We start from the raw sequence: 18,225 nt of genomic DNA on the forward strand, positions 1-18,225 counted from the left end.
CCATAGCCACTAGGCTCATTATCACCACCACACATACTGTATGACAGACAAGAGAGGGAATTGGAGGCTGGTTAACGCTAGCTTGAGTCCCTGCTAACATGACGTGCTTGTGAATGTGTGTGTGTGTGTGTGTGTGTGTGTGTGTGTGTGTGTGTGTGTGTGTGTGTGTGTGTGTGTGTGTGTGTGTGTGTGTGTGTGTGTGTGTGTGTGTGTCTGTATGTTTGAATGGCCGCTGCTGAGATAAACTTGCAGAAGCCACATCTATTCCCCTGTGTGTCTCCCCTTCCACAGTCTCACAGCGGGACACGGAAAATGTAAACAGAATGTGCGGTATATGATACATGAATATGAATATGCTTTGTATATGCTGCTGGACACCTTAATTTCCTTCAGGAAGAAAAACGCGCCTCTCCTCCACTACTGCATCTCTGCTAATGTGACAGGGGCATGTGTGGGCACGAACCGCAGGCGGACAGATGTAATGTACCGTACAACCGCTGCCAAGCCCATTCCTATCCTCCTCCACCTCCACACCTCGCAGATTTACTTAAGCACATTTCACCGTCTCTTATGCAATAATCCCACAAACACACATGCACGGCACACCCACACACACACCATGATCCTGTCGGGAAACCATGCAAACACATCTGGGTTCGCGAAAGTGATTATCTTCAACATGCAGCTGCAATCATGTGGTGAAAAAAAGATGACAGCAGCTTAATGTGAAGCAATCTAGTCTGCGAGGAGAAAAGTGAAATGTAATGTTAAATCTTTGCCACCGCATTGGCTAAAATGCTAAGGAAGGACACAGGTGAGTGAATGAATAACCTGAGAAGATTACTGACGAAACTCATAAACCACCAGCGCACCTAAACCTATAGAACAAGGTCAGACGACATACCATTATACTGCACTTAGCTGATGCCTATCAGCAGTACAAGCCTGATAGCAGAGGAAAATGCTGAGCCTCAACGCTTAACAATTTTTGAATTAAGAAAAACCTAACGATTATTATTTTGACTATTCTAATGACAATTGTATTATTGCAAACAAACTCTGTCAAGCTTGAAATCAGGCACTGAACATTAATGCTACCAGTCCTGCACTGACACTTTTGCCATGGATGATGGTGTAGGGCAGGAGTTAGGAACCTTTCTCATTCAAAGGGTCACTTCAAATTTTAGAAAGTCCTCCAAGGTCCCCTGAAAATATAGGCCTAATTAATTGCATGGCAAATGTAATTTCCAAGATAGCCACAATCCAAATTCCAAATCCACCACAATCTGGCAGATTTCTGTTGGTGTAGAAAGGCCTCGCAACTGACGTGTGGAAACGCATTAATGAGTCACTGAGACATTTGTCAGTGAAGGACACTACTGTAGATTAAACACATTGATCATTACATACACATTGGAAACCGATTCAAATGGCTCCCTCACAGCTCCCATTAAGATGTACTTACACAGCTAAGTGCTGTCTTTACATCTTAAATGGCTCACTGCAGCGTTGCCCCTCTATGCTTTAATACTGAGCTCCATAACACAGTGAAAGGGGCTGTTTCCCTGCTGTTCTATTTTTATTCAGCGTCTTAAACGACCCCTGCTACTGACAGGAAAGGACCAGTATTGTCTGATCGCACCACGCCACATTTCCTCCCCCTTTGTGTGTGCGTCAGATGTAAAATTATACCATGACTTTACCGGACGATAAAGTAAAATTTCCAAGGAAATTTCCAGGAAATACCGAACATTGTGATCAGATTTTTTGCATTCTATAATGTTGCATAATTTTGGAATGACAAGTAAACCAGCATACATTGTCAGATGTGATATTACACTGTACTTTTGACAAATTTCCATGATAGTACAGTAGAGTAATATGTATTAATCCCGAAGGAGATGAAGGTGTCTAATAGCATACACAGGGTGATTCCGCCGAATCGGTACACATTCCCAAATCCACATGTTCCAGAGATGTTGTTAACATGCATGAGTGTCATATCTATATTTTTTTCATAATTTTGCTGAGTCCCCTAAGTTGGTAACAGGAATGACATTGAGATAAAGAAACCCCTGTGAAATAATGGTTCATTCCTCAAATTACACAATTTCCAGGAGGTTACATCACTCACAGGAAAAGGATTTTCACCACATAAAGAGAAGTAACATACAGTCTTATTTAGCATGGAATTTTGTTATTGTATTGGAATTTTGGGGGTGGTGACTTTTACAGTGTCCTTCCTGTTACCACTTTTTAACCCATTATTTAAAAAGATATGGTTTCTATATTGATATTCACCAAATTCACAAGTAATATTCTTTCAAACTATATGATGTCTGCTCTTGTGACCTTCAACATTAGCTAGCTAGGACCAAATAAGCCTGAAATTGTCCTTCCAGTTACTGACAGTAACAGGAAGGAGAATTTCAGGCTTATTTGCTCCTAGTCAAATAGTTTGAAAGAATATTTTTCTCCTAGTCATATAGTTTGAAAGATTATAACCTGTGAATTTGGTGAGTATCAACAAAGAAACCATATCTTTTAAAATAATGGGTTAAGGAGTGGTAACAGGAAGGACACTGCAAATGTCACCACCCCCAAAAGTCCAATAAAATAACAAATTCCATGCTAAATAAGACTGTATATTACTTCTTGTTATGTGGTGAATGAACCATTATTTTGGGGTTTCTTTATCTCAATGTCATTCTGCCTGATGAATGTCTAAGGACCGAAAGCTTGCAAGTCAAGAAAAGCTTCTTTGCACAAAAATAGACCTGGTGTGCGGATTGTCTTCTTTTTATACAAACATTTTTTGACGAAAGAAAACATATGGGAGTGGGAGGGAGTAGGGTCGATTTTGAGTGGGAGTGGGCGGGATTGGGAAATTTTCTTACAGGAGTGGACGGGATGGTATTTGTTTTTTCTACTCCAGCCCGGAATGGGACGGGATGGGATTTTTTTCAGGGACCGGGATGGGACGGGAGTGAAAATCCACTCCTGTGTCATACTCTAGCTCAGGGGTGGGGAACCTATGTCTCGAGGGCAGTTTGCGGCCCTTGAAGCCATTTTATCCGGCCCCCGATATAAATTTTAATGTTATGCAGCTTCACATGAAATATGACATGTTTTGTAAAAGAATGATAGACATCACATTTCGAATACTCATATTCAGGGGACCTAGAGAAGGTGGTGTCTGTTTTTTTTTTTTTTTAAATTGTTTATTTATTAAGATTTTCTCATTAATACAACAGAAACTGGAAACAAAGAGACAAAAACAGAAACAAAAGACAAACAAACAAAAAACTAAAATCAAGTAAAAGTGCATTCATTGTACATACATAAAACAGGAAAGATTGCCATTTCAAATGTCCAGACCGGGCAATGAGTCCACGTATCTGATGAAAGGGTCCCATGTTTTCTGAAACGACTGGAGGGAGCCATTTAGTGTGCCTCTCATTTTTTCCAGTTTAAGGCTCTGCATCATGTCCCTTATCCAGTGGTTGTGTATTGGAGGAGTTGTGTCTTTCCACTTGAAAAGAATGAGCCTTCTAGCCAGCAAAGAGGAGAAGGCAAACGCCCTCTGCAGGTAGGCTGGGAAACTACCCTGGTCAGATTCTGGTATTATGCCAAGGATTGCAATTAAAGGAGAAGGCTGAATATCAACACCATATATTTGAGACATGGTATCAAATAAGGATGACCAAAAATTATCAAGTTTTGAACAAGACCAGAACATATGGTACAATGTTGCTGTCGTTTGTTTACATCTATCACATATGGGGCTTTTATTAGGGAATATTCTTGCTATCTTAGCTTTAGAGAAATGCAATCGATGTAAAACTTTAAACTGTATCAAGGCATGTCTGGAACATATAGATGAAGAATGAACCCTCGTGAGGGCCATTTCCCATTCCTCATCAGAAAGTGAGACCCCCATATCGTTTTCCCATTGTTCTCGAATATGTGAGACAGAAGGACTATATGTAGACATTATATTTGCATAAAACATAGAAACCCTACCTTTATTAAGAAAATTACCTTTCAACAAAGAATCTAGGCATGAGAGAGGGGGACTGTCAGGAAAGACTGTGATTTTTTTGCGTACAAAATCCCTAATTTGTAAGTAGCGGAAGAAATGAGTATTGTTCAGATTAAATTTCTGAGACAGTTGTTCAAAGCTGGCAAATGTATTATCAATGTACAGGTCACCAATGCAATGTATACCCCTTTCATACCAAGTTCGAAAGCCCTTATCAAGTAGAGATGGCTGGAAAAGATGGTTATTGATTATAGGTGAATGTATGGAGAGCTGCTGAATACCTAAGCTTGTCTTAAATTGTTTCAGAATACGTAGAGATTGTGTAACAACTATGTTCCCTTTGATATTTTTCACAAGATGTGGCAAAGATGCACAAAGTAGGGCGGGAAGTGAATATGGTTTGCTTGTTGACCTTTCAATTAGGAGCCACGCCGGCGCAGTATCACCCCAATCCCTTAGCCATAGGGAGATAGCATTAAGATTTGCAGCCCAGTAGTATGAGCGGAGGTTTGGGAGGGAGAGCCCACCTTCCACTTTAGGTCGTTCCATGAATTCTTTCCTGATGCGGGCAGCTTTATTATTCCAAATAAAGGAAGAAATCATCTGGTTAAACGATCTGAAAAATGATTGTGGTATGAGGTGGTGTCTGTTTTAAAGGCGTCGACCTTTAATATAGGCCTAAATTGCATGGGGAAATCCTGATTTGAGTTCATAGTGCGGCCCTCGGAGGACTTTTACGGCCCTTGTGGGAATTTGAAGTGGCCCTTCGAATGAAACAGGTTCCCCACCCCTGCTCTAGCTTGTAGTCAGAGGTGGAAGCCGGGGATTTGCTGTCCATAGGCTGGGGTGGGAGGATGGTGTGGGTGAGGAGAGGACAGTGAGGAGGTTGAGTGGATGGTGGGGGTGAACGGGGTGGAGGTTTGAGTTTGAAGGGTTGGTAGTCAGAGGTGGGGGCTGGGGATGTGTGTTGTCCATAGGCTGGGGTGGGGAGGTACTGGGGGCGAGAAGAGGAGAGAGAGGTGGAGACAGCAGTGGGAGGAGGGATGATGGGATATACAGACAAGGCAAAAGGTCAAATTCCATGATTTCCATGACTGGAAAAGCCTCTACTGAAGTCCCATGATATCCCTGACCAGTGGGAGCCCTGCACATTGATAGGCCGAAGGTACTTTTTGGGTGACTAAATCCATCTTCCGTAGGCATAAGTGATGTCATGGATTTCCATTAGTATAAGATAGGGCAGAGGGCCTGCATTCTTATCATCGCATCTTGCTCACTTGTGCTACAACACTTTGTCACTTAACTCAGTACTGTGGAAGATGAGACTTATCTTGATTATAGCAGTTCTTTTTCACAAGGGGTTGGCAGTGTCTCTAAACAGAGTACAACGAAGAGCACTTGAAGATGCTTTGGCGGAGCTAAAAAGAAATCTGGAAGAATTGAGTAAAGCGGTGACCGACTATGCAAGTGATTATGCTTCTTTACTGCATGTCATTTTAACCTTGACCATTTCCGAAAAGAATAGCATGTTTGAACCAGTGCTAATTTTGTCATTCATTTTTTATTTAGTCTTAGTCTTGTGTCAAAGTCCATTCTTAGTCTTAGTCGCTTTTAGTCTTTCAAAAATAATTTTTGTTTAGTTATTATTTAGTCGACTAAAAGTCCTCAACATTTTTGTCTAGTTTTAGTCTTTCACAAATATTTTTTGTTTAGTCATTATTTAGTCGACTAAAAGTCCTCAACATTTTTGTCTAGTTTTAGTCTAAACATTTTAGTCTTCAGTTTAAGTCACAATACAATAAATCACAAGGCCTTTAGTAATGCACTAAGACTTGGTTATTGCCATTCTGGTAATAGCAAATTTATAACACTGTGTTAAAAATTAAAGCAGTCAATAGAGCATACAAATGTGAATATGTCGCTGGTGCTGCGTATTCGTAAAGGGATTTTTGTTTTGAAAGTCAGAGGCGTGCTCAGTCCCTTTAGGAAGATGAAAAAAGTATTCTTGTGGGTGCTCTTTGGTTCAAGGTTCAATGTCAAAAAAGTTGCTTGAAAAGAGAAAAAACTTTTCTTCACCAAGGCACTCCAAAAAGTATAGTTAAAAATGTCTTTATTATTATGACATGTCCATTAAGGACTTTTAAAATGGCCCACGCGTAGCGGCAGTTGAGCCTTCTTCATGCCCTGAAGAAGGCTCAACTGCCGCTACGCGTGGGCCATTTTAAAAGTCCTTAATGGACATGTCATAATAATAAAGACATTTTTAACTATACTTTTTGGAGTGCCTTGGTGAAGAAAAGTTTTTTCTCTTTTCAAGGGATTTTTGTTTTGTTTGAGAAGCTTCTCCCCCAATATTCGTTAGGGTCAGTCTGCTAAAAGTAAAAGCTGTGGATGGATTCAGCTGTAATTAATCATTTTTTTAATCCCAAAGTGTCCCTTTAAAGGTTGATTACAAATTAACAATACATTTATAGGTTTTAGTTGTACCAACTGTTGTAAATTGCTGTAAATTGGTTGTACCAATTTATGTCTGAGCCCCCCAAAAAAGTCTATGTCTTAGTCGTTTTTAGTCTTTCACAAATCATTTTTGTTAGTCAGAATTTAGTCGACTAAAAGTTAGTTCTTAGTCTTAGTCACTTTTAGTCTTTCACAAATCATTTTTGTTTAGTCATTATTTAGTCGACTAAAAGTCCTCAACATTTTAGTCTTGTTTTAGTCTTTCACAGATCATTTTTGTTAGTCAGAATTTAGTCGATTAAACTCTCAAAAGGTTAGTCGACTAATATATTTAGTCTTAGTCTAGTCGACAAAATTAACACTGGTTTGAACCCAGTAAGACACAGCGCCTGTTTTAAATGAGCTGTAAAGAGAATAGCAATGACCAAGTTGTAGTGTAGTGTATTACTAAAGGCCCAGTGTACTGTCATAGTGGTGTGGTATTATGGTTGTTAAGTTTTTTCAGGGACTATAAAAGCATTCCACTGGTGAAACGACATGTGCTAAGGGTCTACAGAGGACGGTCACATGATTATAGCTTCAGCCAATGTGTTGTGCATTTGTTTGTAGAAACTGGAGATTCCAAATCACTATCCATGTGACGGCGAAGATGTTGGGGTTTATGATGAGGTAAGTTCTCATTTGCACAGTATATTTTATCAGTCAACACCCTGCCTCTACACACACACGCACGCACACACACACAATTTTCCACTTGAGTTTTTGCACATGTGACGTTTTAACATTTTTTAACACATTTATCAACTAAATATATGAAATATGAGATGTATTATGCTCCATGTTACTGTACAGAACACAACTGATTCATATGCAGTAAAAAGATATACAGTGCAGGACATGTAGAATATGGTGGCCTCTTAAACGTGTACTTTATTGTAATTCACTTGTTACCCTTTGCACAGAGCCTATGTTATAACTTTACTGTCACCAAAATTGTGATGACCATGTCTTAATCGGTTACTTGGCCCGTAGTGCCAGAGGGCCTATTCACTATTTGCTGAAAAGACTCAACTACATAGTAACAACATTGCTATGACACTACAGATAGCCTTAAGTAGCAGGTTAAGACATAGCCATTACAATTTTGGTGACAGTAAGGTTATAACATAGGCTCTGCGCTAACCGCACAAATACACCTACCGTGACAAGAGCGAGGCGAGCGACGGAAGTAATTGACTTTGTATTGAGTCGAGAGACAAAAGCGATTCTGTAGACTAGAGCGATTTGCGTGACGAGTGCGACAGTTTGAGGTTGAAATCCTTTCAACTTTCTATGACGCGGTTCAGCGACAAGCCGCGACAGCCAATGACTGTAGAGAGGTCAGTGACCACAGCCAATGGGAATGTTTGAATGCTTTGCCTTCTGCATGTAACGGACATACTGTAGTCTCTTCAATCGCCCGTATCGCTCTGTCGCTTGAATCGCATAGCATCGCGCCTGGTCTATTCGTGCGGTAAGGGTTATGATTCTAGGTAATGTCATAGCAATGTTGTCATGATGTAGTGGAGTATTTTCAGCAAATAGTGAATAGACCCTCCCGCGACCCCATCTGCCCTAAGAGGCTGAGTAACCGATTGAAGGGAAATGGTCAAAAAAGGTACTGCAACTATGCTGCTCATTGAAACTGGGATGCTTATTGCCAAATTTGATCTTTACATGAAAGTTTACTAAGTAATTAACAAATATTTTCTAGTATGGTCCAAGTAGAGTCATTTTTACAGCTAAATGTATGAAAAGTGCAAATTTTCCAGTCATGATGAATACTTTTCAGAATTTGACGGTGGTGGTAAGTATTCATGAAAAAGGCAACATTAGTAAATGGGCAGCATGAATTCTAGAAATAAACAACTAAAAATCTCACACAGTGTCCCTTTAAGACATGGCCATCACAATTTTGGTGACAGTAAGGTTATAATTATTTTCAGCAAAGAGTGAATGAGCCCATTGATGGGCCCATCTGCAGTAAGAGGCACATAGCTTTTAATTTTAAATGGGTTGTTATGATACATTCACCTACTTTTATGGCAAATAGCCTACTCTTAAATTAATGCAGTCACTTACATTTTTTTTACTCATGTGCTCATCACAGTGCAACAATGTGCACAAACAATGTAAAAGAGCCATCATGGAGAACATGGAGAAGCGGATCAAAGATGACAATAAAGTGACATCAGCCATTTGGAGGATTAAGGCAAATCTTAGGGCACTGCCAGAACATGACTCAGATAATGTAAGTTCAGCATTGGTCACTTCAATCTTTTGCTCTACCTCAACTTCCAGGATATGTTTACACAATGTTTCTTCCCCTCTCCTTTGACTTTGACCTGTCTTAATGTCTGTTGTGTGTTGGTGTGTCTTGCAATGTGCATTATGTGCATTATGTATAATCAACTACACAACTTAATTTCCCCCTGGGGATCAGAAAATTCAAAATAGTCTCTACACTACACGTTTCTACTCTACTCTACCCTAACTCACTGGTGTTACTTGTCGTAGATGTTACTTGTGGTCAATATAATATAGTGTGGAATACGTTGTTGAAGAATTTATTCTACAGTAACTTTCGTCCAATCAATAGTTGGGATCCACTGTGTTCTCAATCAGAGTTTGTATTTGTACTAACTCTCATGTTCTTGTTGTGTTCAGGGAACGTGTGTCTTGGAGGACAGATATAACTTTGCCAAGGACATCATCCTCAAAACTACTTCACATATTGCGGGTATACTCAGCCAACCTTGACTTTGCCTGATAACAACCGGAGGGTCGAAATTCACAGAAATTTCACAGAAGACAAGCAGAGTTGCAGATTTTTTTTCATTTTTACCTGGATACTCAGCCAACCTATATACTAACAGTCTAATAGAAGCTCAGAAAAAACACAAACACAAATGTGCACCCTTAAAAACTTTTTTTTAAAGTAATGTCATTTGTTTATTATTTGATTTGTGTTTTTTTATGGTATTTATATAATGTTTTTTACTAACATTAAGCTATTGGGTGAATGTACAGTAATGGGATGGCTTTTGTGTACAGTAACAGAGGTGACTGAACATTAATTCCTTTGAGGACAAGCAGAGTTATTAGACCAGGCTTTGTATTGGTTAAACTGGTTAAGCCATAAAGGCTTGTTTGTTTGTTTGTCTATTTATTTATTACGTATTTCTTATTTTTTTATATTTATTTATGTTTTTTATGTATGCATTTAATAATGTACCGGTATTATGTATTTGTCGACATGCTTCATATTGAAGACTATATCACAGATATATGGCGTGTGATGTGTAATTCACTTTACTCTGATTTTAGATAGAGAGCAGTGGGTTTACATGGAGGGCTTAAATGGCCGTCAAATGGTGAACATTGGATGTGGGCACATTCATTCGCCACTACATGAAATGGGTAGTAGATGTGATGCAGTACAGCAACGAAAAAGGGTCTTGTTAACGGAAGAGCACAGGCAAATTATTTGAGATGGAATTTTAGTTTTGACACATACACCAGGAGAGATGTTTTGAAGCTGGTTCATGTAGTTGTGCTGAACCCTCCAGGCAAAAGCATGGTGCAAATGGTTGTGTAGTCCCCAACTATAATGTGCACTTTAGGATGTTATATTGATATTAGATTTTTTCTGTTGGTCACCCTATGAAATGAAATACTGTGTATGTGTAAAATCTACAGCATTAGGGGAAAGTGTTTGTGTGTGTGTGTGTGTGTGTGTGTGTGTGTGTGTGTGTGTGTGTGTGTGTGTGTGTGTGTGTGTGTGTGTGTGTGTGTGTGTGTGTGTGTGTGTGTGTGTGTGTGTCACCTGGTTGCAGTGGTGGTGATGGCGTCCACTATCTCCATGATCCTGTGCAGGGCGGAGTCGGCTCCGATCGTCATGTCCGTGCCACAAAAGTCGTTATCAATAGAGCCCACCAGCCCCACGATGTTCAGGTGGTCATACTGCTTAGCCGTCTCATTTGTGATGCGGCCTAATTTTTATTTTGAAAGAATATCAGGAGAAAAATAAAGCAAATATTAGGTCCAGAAGTTGTGATTCGGCCTGATTTTTTATTTTGAAAACGAGAAAAAGAAAACAAATATTAATTTGTATAGATAGGTGCAGAAGTTGTTAACCATAGATCAAATCATGATGTTTACCACATATCAGCATATAATACTTTAAAAGAACTGAACAGAATTAAAAAGGGCTCTGTGGCATCATTGGGAATACTGTGCTGGCAGCATAGTTTGAAAGTGTGTGCGCTATTCACAAGTTCAGTGCCTGTGTACCTTTCTCGACCAGCTCGGCCAGCAGCCCGGTCCACTCGCTGCGGAAGATGTTGGCTCCTGTCAGGCTGCCGTCGCCGCCGCACACGCACAGGTTGGTGATGCCGCGCTTCACCAGGTTAAACGCCGCTGCCAGACGCCCATCGCGCGTGGTAAACGCCTTGCAGCGGGCACTGCCGATCACCGTGCCACCCTGAGAGGAGACGAGACGCAATGTGATTAATGGGTAAGGAGAGGAGAGGAGGGAGAGGAGAGGAGAAAGAGAAAGGTAGTAGAACAAAACAGAACTGGACAGAATAGAATAGAATAGAATAGAATAGAATAGAATAGAATAGAACAGAACAGCTCAAGATGCAGCAAGGACCAACATGCAGAACAACTGTGTACATCCACACAGATGTACATTAGAAATATTGTAGCCATGACTGTTAAGTCTCTCATATTAATATTCAATTTTAGGGTATTATTTTGAATCAAAATATTTTTCTTTACTTGTTCCTGTTTTCTCCACTGCAGCTGTGTAAAACATCAATGTAAATCTTGATCTTTGCATAAGTGCTGAATCACTTGGTCCAGTGGGATGTCCATTGGAATGCATGTTGACAGTGCAAAGCTGTAGCTTTAGGCTATTTGATTATACAGTAAACTAAGCTTCTGGCCGGAAGCTGCAATCAATGCTGCTTAGCATACAAGTGCATACATCACTGACATGCCCATTTCCGATGCATTATCAATATGCAGTTAGAAAAACACAGCAGAAAAATAGACACATAAGCTGAATTAAAAAGTTTCACTTCTATCACTTGTTCACTATATTTTGTGCCCCAGGGAATAAAGCAATTTAACTCGAACTACAGCGAAAAGGTAAACTGTTTTGATTCAGTCACACTGAAATAAAGTCCTCACTTACAGAAAATAGTTTTACAATGAACATACTGTACTATGAATCTATACTTTAACCGTCCATTACAACGGCAAAACTTTGTACACTGACAATTCTAATTTGTATTACACCGCAAAAAAAAACAACCAAAAAATTCATTCAGTAAACATATTGACCAAATGCATTGCGGTTAAACTATAAAAGCCACAAAGCATGATGAGACAGCAATCACAAAATACAACCGTAAACACAAATTGTTATTGTAGCCACTTTTGATAAGATATAATTGGCCGACAGGAGTGTATCAAAAGTGAAAGTGAAAGCTATGAACACCATGGCAACATGAGCTTCTTAATGAGCTGTGAGACAAAAGCCCAATACTGAAGGACAGTGGAGGATGAATGGAGTTTTTGTATACACATGTATGGGACACCTCACATACATATATCGGTCACAGACACTACATGTACCAACACACATACAGTATACTCACACACACACACACACACACACACACACACACACACACACACACACACACACACACACACACACACACAAACACACAAACACACACACACACACACACACACACACACACACACACACACACACACACACACACACACTCATAATGGACACAACACAAATGTTTTAGATTTCCATTTGGGTGGGAGAGGAAGGAAATGGTTGTGTGGACACAGCAGGTAAGGCACCAGAACTGGGAACTACACCACAGAAACAGATCTACATTACTGTATGCACCATAACAATCATCATCGGAGCACATAAGCATGTTGGTCCAGTTTGCTTCGGGATCGCAATCACAGCAACAAACCAATCTTGCATGTGTAACACTTGCCAGCTAGCACAGCTCAGCGCAGAATGTTAGTAGAACCTACCTCCCAGTCTCGACACCCCAGACATGCTACCTAGTGAGCTAACAGCCTGGCTTTTACAGTAGCTCACTTGGTGGCGTGTCCTATCTCCCGCACTGGGGGTATACTATGTACATGATGAAGTGATAAACCAGGCTTAGTTAACCTACTACAGGAAGTGGTAAACCTGCTAATAGATACACCTGCAGGCATCATTTGGAGACATAATGAAGGCTTCAGGCTCTTCTATTAGATGATTTAAGCTTACCTCTACCCCAAGGTCAACTTAACCTGGTTTACTATTGAATCAGCTTCTTAGTATACCCCCCAGGAGTTGCGATCATGAGGACTGGGTCTGGACTGCGCATGAACACCTTGGTAACACACATGGCCATTTGGCCATATGGGAGAGTAACTAGTGGCATTCAAATACAGACAGACTGCAGCTATGTAGGGTTATATGACATGCAACGAGTCACCTTACCGACTCTGAACCTTGACTGGAAGAGGAGAGGAAGAGAAAAGAAGAAGGAAATGCAAAGACGGAGAGAAATGAGGAGAGATATGGGTAAAGACAGCAACAAGAGAGCAATGTACTGTTGAGGACAATACCAGAACTACAACATACACTAGGAAGAGTCCGATGTGGCCTTAAATTCTTAGCACACCTATTAATAATGACTATTTAAGCTCTTGTTTTGGAAATGTAAGCAGTTATGTCATTACAAAATGTGTGGCGCTTGTTTATTAGTGGGCCAGGATTAAGGCTTTAGAGAACATTTTATTATAGTTCTCATTTTCAATAGATCCACATGTACCAACATGTAATGTTAAGTTATTACACAGTAAATACAGAACAACTAACTCTAACCACAAGGTATTGTGTAAGTACATAATATTACGTATTGTTGCACACGTTGTTACACTGTAACTGACTGATGTAACAGGAAGTGTAAACCATAAAAAGTCACCATGAACCATTACTCAAGCCATTTATTTCATTGATGGACAGTGAATCACGTTTATGGCTTGTCACTGCACAGGAAGAGAGCGACGCAAGCACGCTGGCACACACACTCCCAACGCATGCACGCGCACACACACAGATTGCTGCAACTCTGTCACCTTAATGTACTGCAACTGTGAAATACTTCCTGCATGGTGTGAAAACAACTTGGATGAGTCACAGCATTGTTGATATGGCATGGTAAGAGATCTCTGGATGCCCTGCTTTCTCCTGAGTCATGAGGGGTTTTGATTGGCTGATTAGCAGATGCTATCTGGTCTGGCTGGCCTACTCACTGAGCTGTCTGGTCACAGGACTGGCATGATGACGAGGCCTGGCCTGTTTAAGTCCTGCTATGTAACTCGCTAATGCCAAGACAATAATGTCCATACAATAATTCAATATATATTTCGTTGTTATTCTGTTGTTCTAAAAGTTTTTGTCTCACACTACTTATGCTTTATCTTATTCACCAGCTTTGACTGCGACAGCACACAAACCACTACAGGGGAAAGTTTAACATTGCTTATGTGTACAAATTCCCTTTTATTCCCAAATAAAATGTCATCCAAGATACATACAGCATAGTTTTGCAATTAGAAGATTCAATTAGCATGTCTTATACACAATCATCATCACCAAACAATGTATTTTGATGATTACAAGCATCATACTGCACTGCAGTATCACCTTGTAAGAACATTATTTCAATTTGGAGGTGAATGGTGTTGCTGTGTGAGCTGTGGCTTACTGAAAACAAAGGCCTGACCCACAATTTTCATATCCTGTACTCTGTACCCACAACCAGGTGGGTATATGGGCTAGGGGAAGTGATGCTGACCCTAACATCTAAAGCAGGGCTAAAACAGACTCTCACACACCATTGTCTGTGTGTGTGTGTGTGTGTGTGTGTGTGTGTGTGTGTGTGTGTGTGTGCTCTTACCAGTTGGATGATGTTGGTTACACTGTGCCAGTGAGCCAGTTTGATGTTTTCTCCCCCATCCACCAGGCCCTGGTAGCCCTGGAGGGAATAAAAGCAGACACTTCAGCTGATCGGATTACTAATGCACTATGACACTTGGTGCATTGTTATCAAACAATAAACTGACTGCTATGCCTATGAGCTTGTTCAGTGAAGGGTGAAAGCTTTTGAAAAGCAGACCACTCAACATCTACATAGGCTACTACTTCCCCCCGTACATTTGTGTTAAAAAAGGCTAAATATTGTCCATGTATGGCTAATATTATGATGATGATGACGATGACTGATGATGATTGATCTTGACACATCAAATGTGTTTGACATGTCAGCTACATGGTTGACTGCATTGGCTGTGCTATATCATTCATGTCATCATTAGTATGTAAAGGGCACGTGTGTCGGTGTGGTATACCAGATAATTTTAAGGAATAACTTTGGGTATACCTCGTGAACCAGGTAGACTTTGGCACCGACAAATATACCCATTCTGGTCACAGCACGAACTGCGGCATTCATCCCTGAAGAGGATCAAATGGTAAAGACAATCGTATTCAAAAACACAACAGTTAGTCACACACACCACTGTCAAACTTCCTTTGAGATACCCATCACTTGTGGCCTACTGTCAAAGATTTGGTGACACATTTGGCTGGTTCAGACAGTGGAGTTGCACAAGATCCTGACAACTTGCACGTACAATACACACCCATCTACGTCGTAGATCTTGGCACGTTTTTTTTGCCCAATGCCAACAGTCTGAGCTGCTACTGGGTACAGTATATTTTACTTGACGGTATGTGTCTATAAGCTTTATTGTATGATGGTACAGTAGGATGCATAAAGCATGAAACGACATGAATAAAAACAGGTGCCACAACATTTTCTTTGAAAGTGTCGTGTTGTTTCAGATTCATAAGCGTGCACGACTGGATAGGGATAACAGACGGTAACATGTTTATGTTACCACAAAATACTAAAAACACGATATTACAGGCTCATTGCCTTTTACGCATCGTGTTAACATTGTCTTGCAGAATGCAAAGGTAGCCTACGTTGCCTCACATTCACAGACAGATAGCGTACAACTGTCAACAATACCTTGGGCATCGCCACCACTTGTCAGCACGGCAATGGCTCTCCCAGCCCCCGTCATCCTCAGCTTTTCCAGGGCAACAGAAGACATCCTTACGTACGGCTTAGACATTTTGGCGCCGGTGTACACTGTCAAACTACTCCGAGGAAAACGCCGTCAGGTCGGGTACAAAATGTTTCGCTGTTCCGCAGCTTCAACCGCAGGTTGGAGTGACCTTCCTTGAGCGCGAGCGATCGTCACCTTGGCCCCTCCCAGTTCTGTCGTAAACAACCGAAGGTTGGAAGTGGGATGGTTTGCTTCCGACTTCCGAGGCACTCAGAATGCCAGGCAGTCAACCTGCTGTCTCATTGTTTTAAAATCAATTTTGAGGTTTTAATGGTTGGCCTATACTTGGATTTTCAAAGCAGATCACTATACTCAGACTAAAGCCATCTTTCATAAACACAATTAGATTCAACATTAGCCTATGAAGCTGATACTGGCAGGGCCCGTCCAATACATAGGGTGAGGTCTTAATTATTGGGCCCCCTCTCTCCCTGGGCCCTGGGGCAACTGCTTGTACTCCCTTGTCGGCTTCTCTGCAAGCAGCAAAATGACAAAGCCAGGCTTGCTGCTGTAGCCCTACCAATGCTGCAGAAAAACTGATCTTTGAACAAAAGGCCCGCACTTGACATTCTGATTAAAGTGCCTTTGGGACCTTACCCAGTTGCTGCCCTACAATCAGAGATTTACGGTAGACTTTGACCCATGTGTTATCAAAGAACTGAGTGTCTATTTAATCCCCTTTCATTCCCTGCAGTTATCCAATGCTGTCCACAACAGCAAAGCAAGCCTGTCATTGATGCGGTGAACTCAACTGACAGTTGTATGAGTCGATCAAAGAACCCATATGATGCACTTCTTAGAGATCAAGCATGGAAATGTACCTAAAAAAAGTGTCCACCGTTGTATTTAGAATTTCGTCGTAAAAGGCAAAGCCATATTATGTATAGCATAAATGTATTGTAGACATGACCGTTTTCACTGATTTCATCTTTGCTAGGTAGGCCTACTAGGATGCTGTTCTAACCACAGATGTCATATTCAATTATTAGAGGGGTAAACCATGTAGGCTTAATATCATGTGTGCTGCACATGGCCCCAGATCTGGTGCAGTGTCCCTGAATAAAAGACAACATTCAATAGTGTGGTGCAGCTGTAACAAGGCTAACTAGCAGAGTTGGTGTGGAACGTTGGTAAACCTCCCTCCGATAACCTCATACAGTCTCGTGCCGTTGGGCGGAGAGACTAGTCTCTTGGCCCAGCGGTATCGTACTGTGTCTCCCATTGCCGGACCGTTGTAGTTGACGAGATCGCACGTTCGATCCCCGAGGGGGGTGAACAGGTGCAAGATGACTTCCGTCACACAGCCAAGCCATCCCAGAGAGAAAGCAGAGCTGCTAAAAACAGCCAGTTATTGGGCTATGTGCATTCTATGCATTTTGTTTGCCATGGCTGGAGCTGGGGCTCCAAACCCAGTGTCTGGGGCCCTGGCAAAGCTGTCATGTACTCCTCATGGGCTGTGTGTGTGTCTGTGTGTGTCTGTGTCCAGGGAAGCTGACATGGGGGGACTAAGGGGTATGTTGTCCCGGGCCCAGGGAGATTAGGGTTGCCACCCGTCCCTTGAAATACAGAATCGTCCTTTATTTGGAAGTTTAGTCTCTTACTTTTTCCACATTTTTCTTTAAAGTTCCTTATTTTCATGAATAGCTAACGCTGAAACGGCCACAATTTGGTTAAAATGCAGGAAATTGCATCTAAAAAAACGCAGCGACAATCAAGTGTCTCTTATTTTCATTTCTGAAAGGTGGCAACCCTAAGGGAGATGGGGGGGGTGGGGGTAGAATTGGGTCTTCTTTACATTATATGTATTGGGTCGGGGGCGCCGCCCATTTAGTTGATTTTGTCCCGGGCCTGGCCAAAACTGTCAGCGGCCCTGTCTGTGTCTGTTTCTCTGTGTGAGAGAGAGTGTGTGTGTGTGTGTGTGTGTGTGTGTGTGTGTGTGTGTGTGTGTGTGTGTGTGTGTGTGTGTGTGTGTCTATCACAAACTATAACAAACACACAGGGGAGGCGTGCATCTTTGGTACAGTACATCAGTGTTTATTCCATGCAGTTGGTTGCGTTGATTTCTCTCCCGCCCCCTTTCTCCTCTTTGCACTGTACACTGGCTAATACAGGAAATTGTCAGGATTGGTTGATCATTACGCCATTCAAGAAAGAAAGAAAGAAAAAAAATGGACAGGCAAAGGGGAGAAAAAGGCGGAGCGTGAGTAAGAATGACAGACATGGAGGAACACGGGGTGGGCAGAGAAATAAAGCAGGAAAGAAAAATGACACTGCTTTCCACAGATTAAATGTCATTCTGCTCACAAAAAATCAGTTCGTATTAACAGAACCATTAAAAGAACCGAGGGGGAAAAAGCAGTTGAAGTATGGTACATCGGAAGAACATGACAGAACCATGATGACAGTGAAAAATAAAATATCGACAGAGAGAAAGAAAAGGAGAAAAGTCA

At 41.2% G+C, this 18,225-nt stretch overlaps 1 protein-coding gene across 1 annotated transcript in view; it reads right to left on the minus strand.

Annotated features, from left to right (window-relative positions):
* LOC134461418 (ATP-dependent 6-phosphofructokinase, liver type-like) overlaps positions 1-15,904 on the minus strand; it is a 28,062-nt gene extending 12,158 nt beyond the window's left edge. The window contains exons 1-5 of the mRNA XM_063214344.1: positions 15,676-15,904; positions 15,022-15,095; positions 14,539-14,616; positions 10,832-11,021; positions 10,365-10,530 (exon numbers count right to left, since the gene is read on the minus strand). Of these exons, the coding sequence (XP_063070414.1) occupies positions 10,365-10,530; positions 10,832-11,021; positions 14,539-14,616; positions 15,022-15,095; positions 15,676-15,781 (614 nt within the window). The 5' untranslated portion in view covers positions 15,782-15,904. The remainder of the gene's footprint in view (positions 1-10,364; positions 10,531-10,831; positions 11,022-14,538; positions 14,617-15,021; positions 15,096-15,675) is intronic.
* Between the last annotated feature and the right edge of the window lie 2,321 nt (positions 15,905-18,225).

This window comes from Engraulis encrasicolus, chromosome 13 (assembly GCF_034702125.1).
Source record: "Engraulis encrasicolus isolate BLACKSEA-1 chromosome 13, IST_EnEncr_1.0, whole genome shotgun sequence".
NCBI classification, from domain to species: Eukaryota; Metazoa; Chordata; class Actinopteri; order Clupeiformes; family Engraulidae; genus Engraulis; species Engraulis encrasicolus.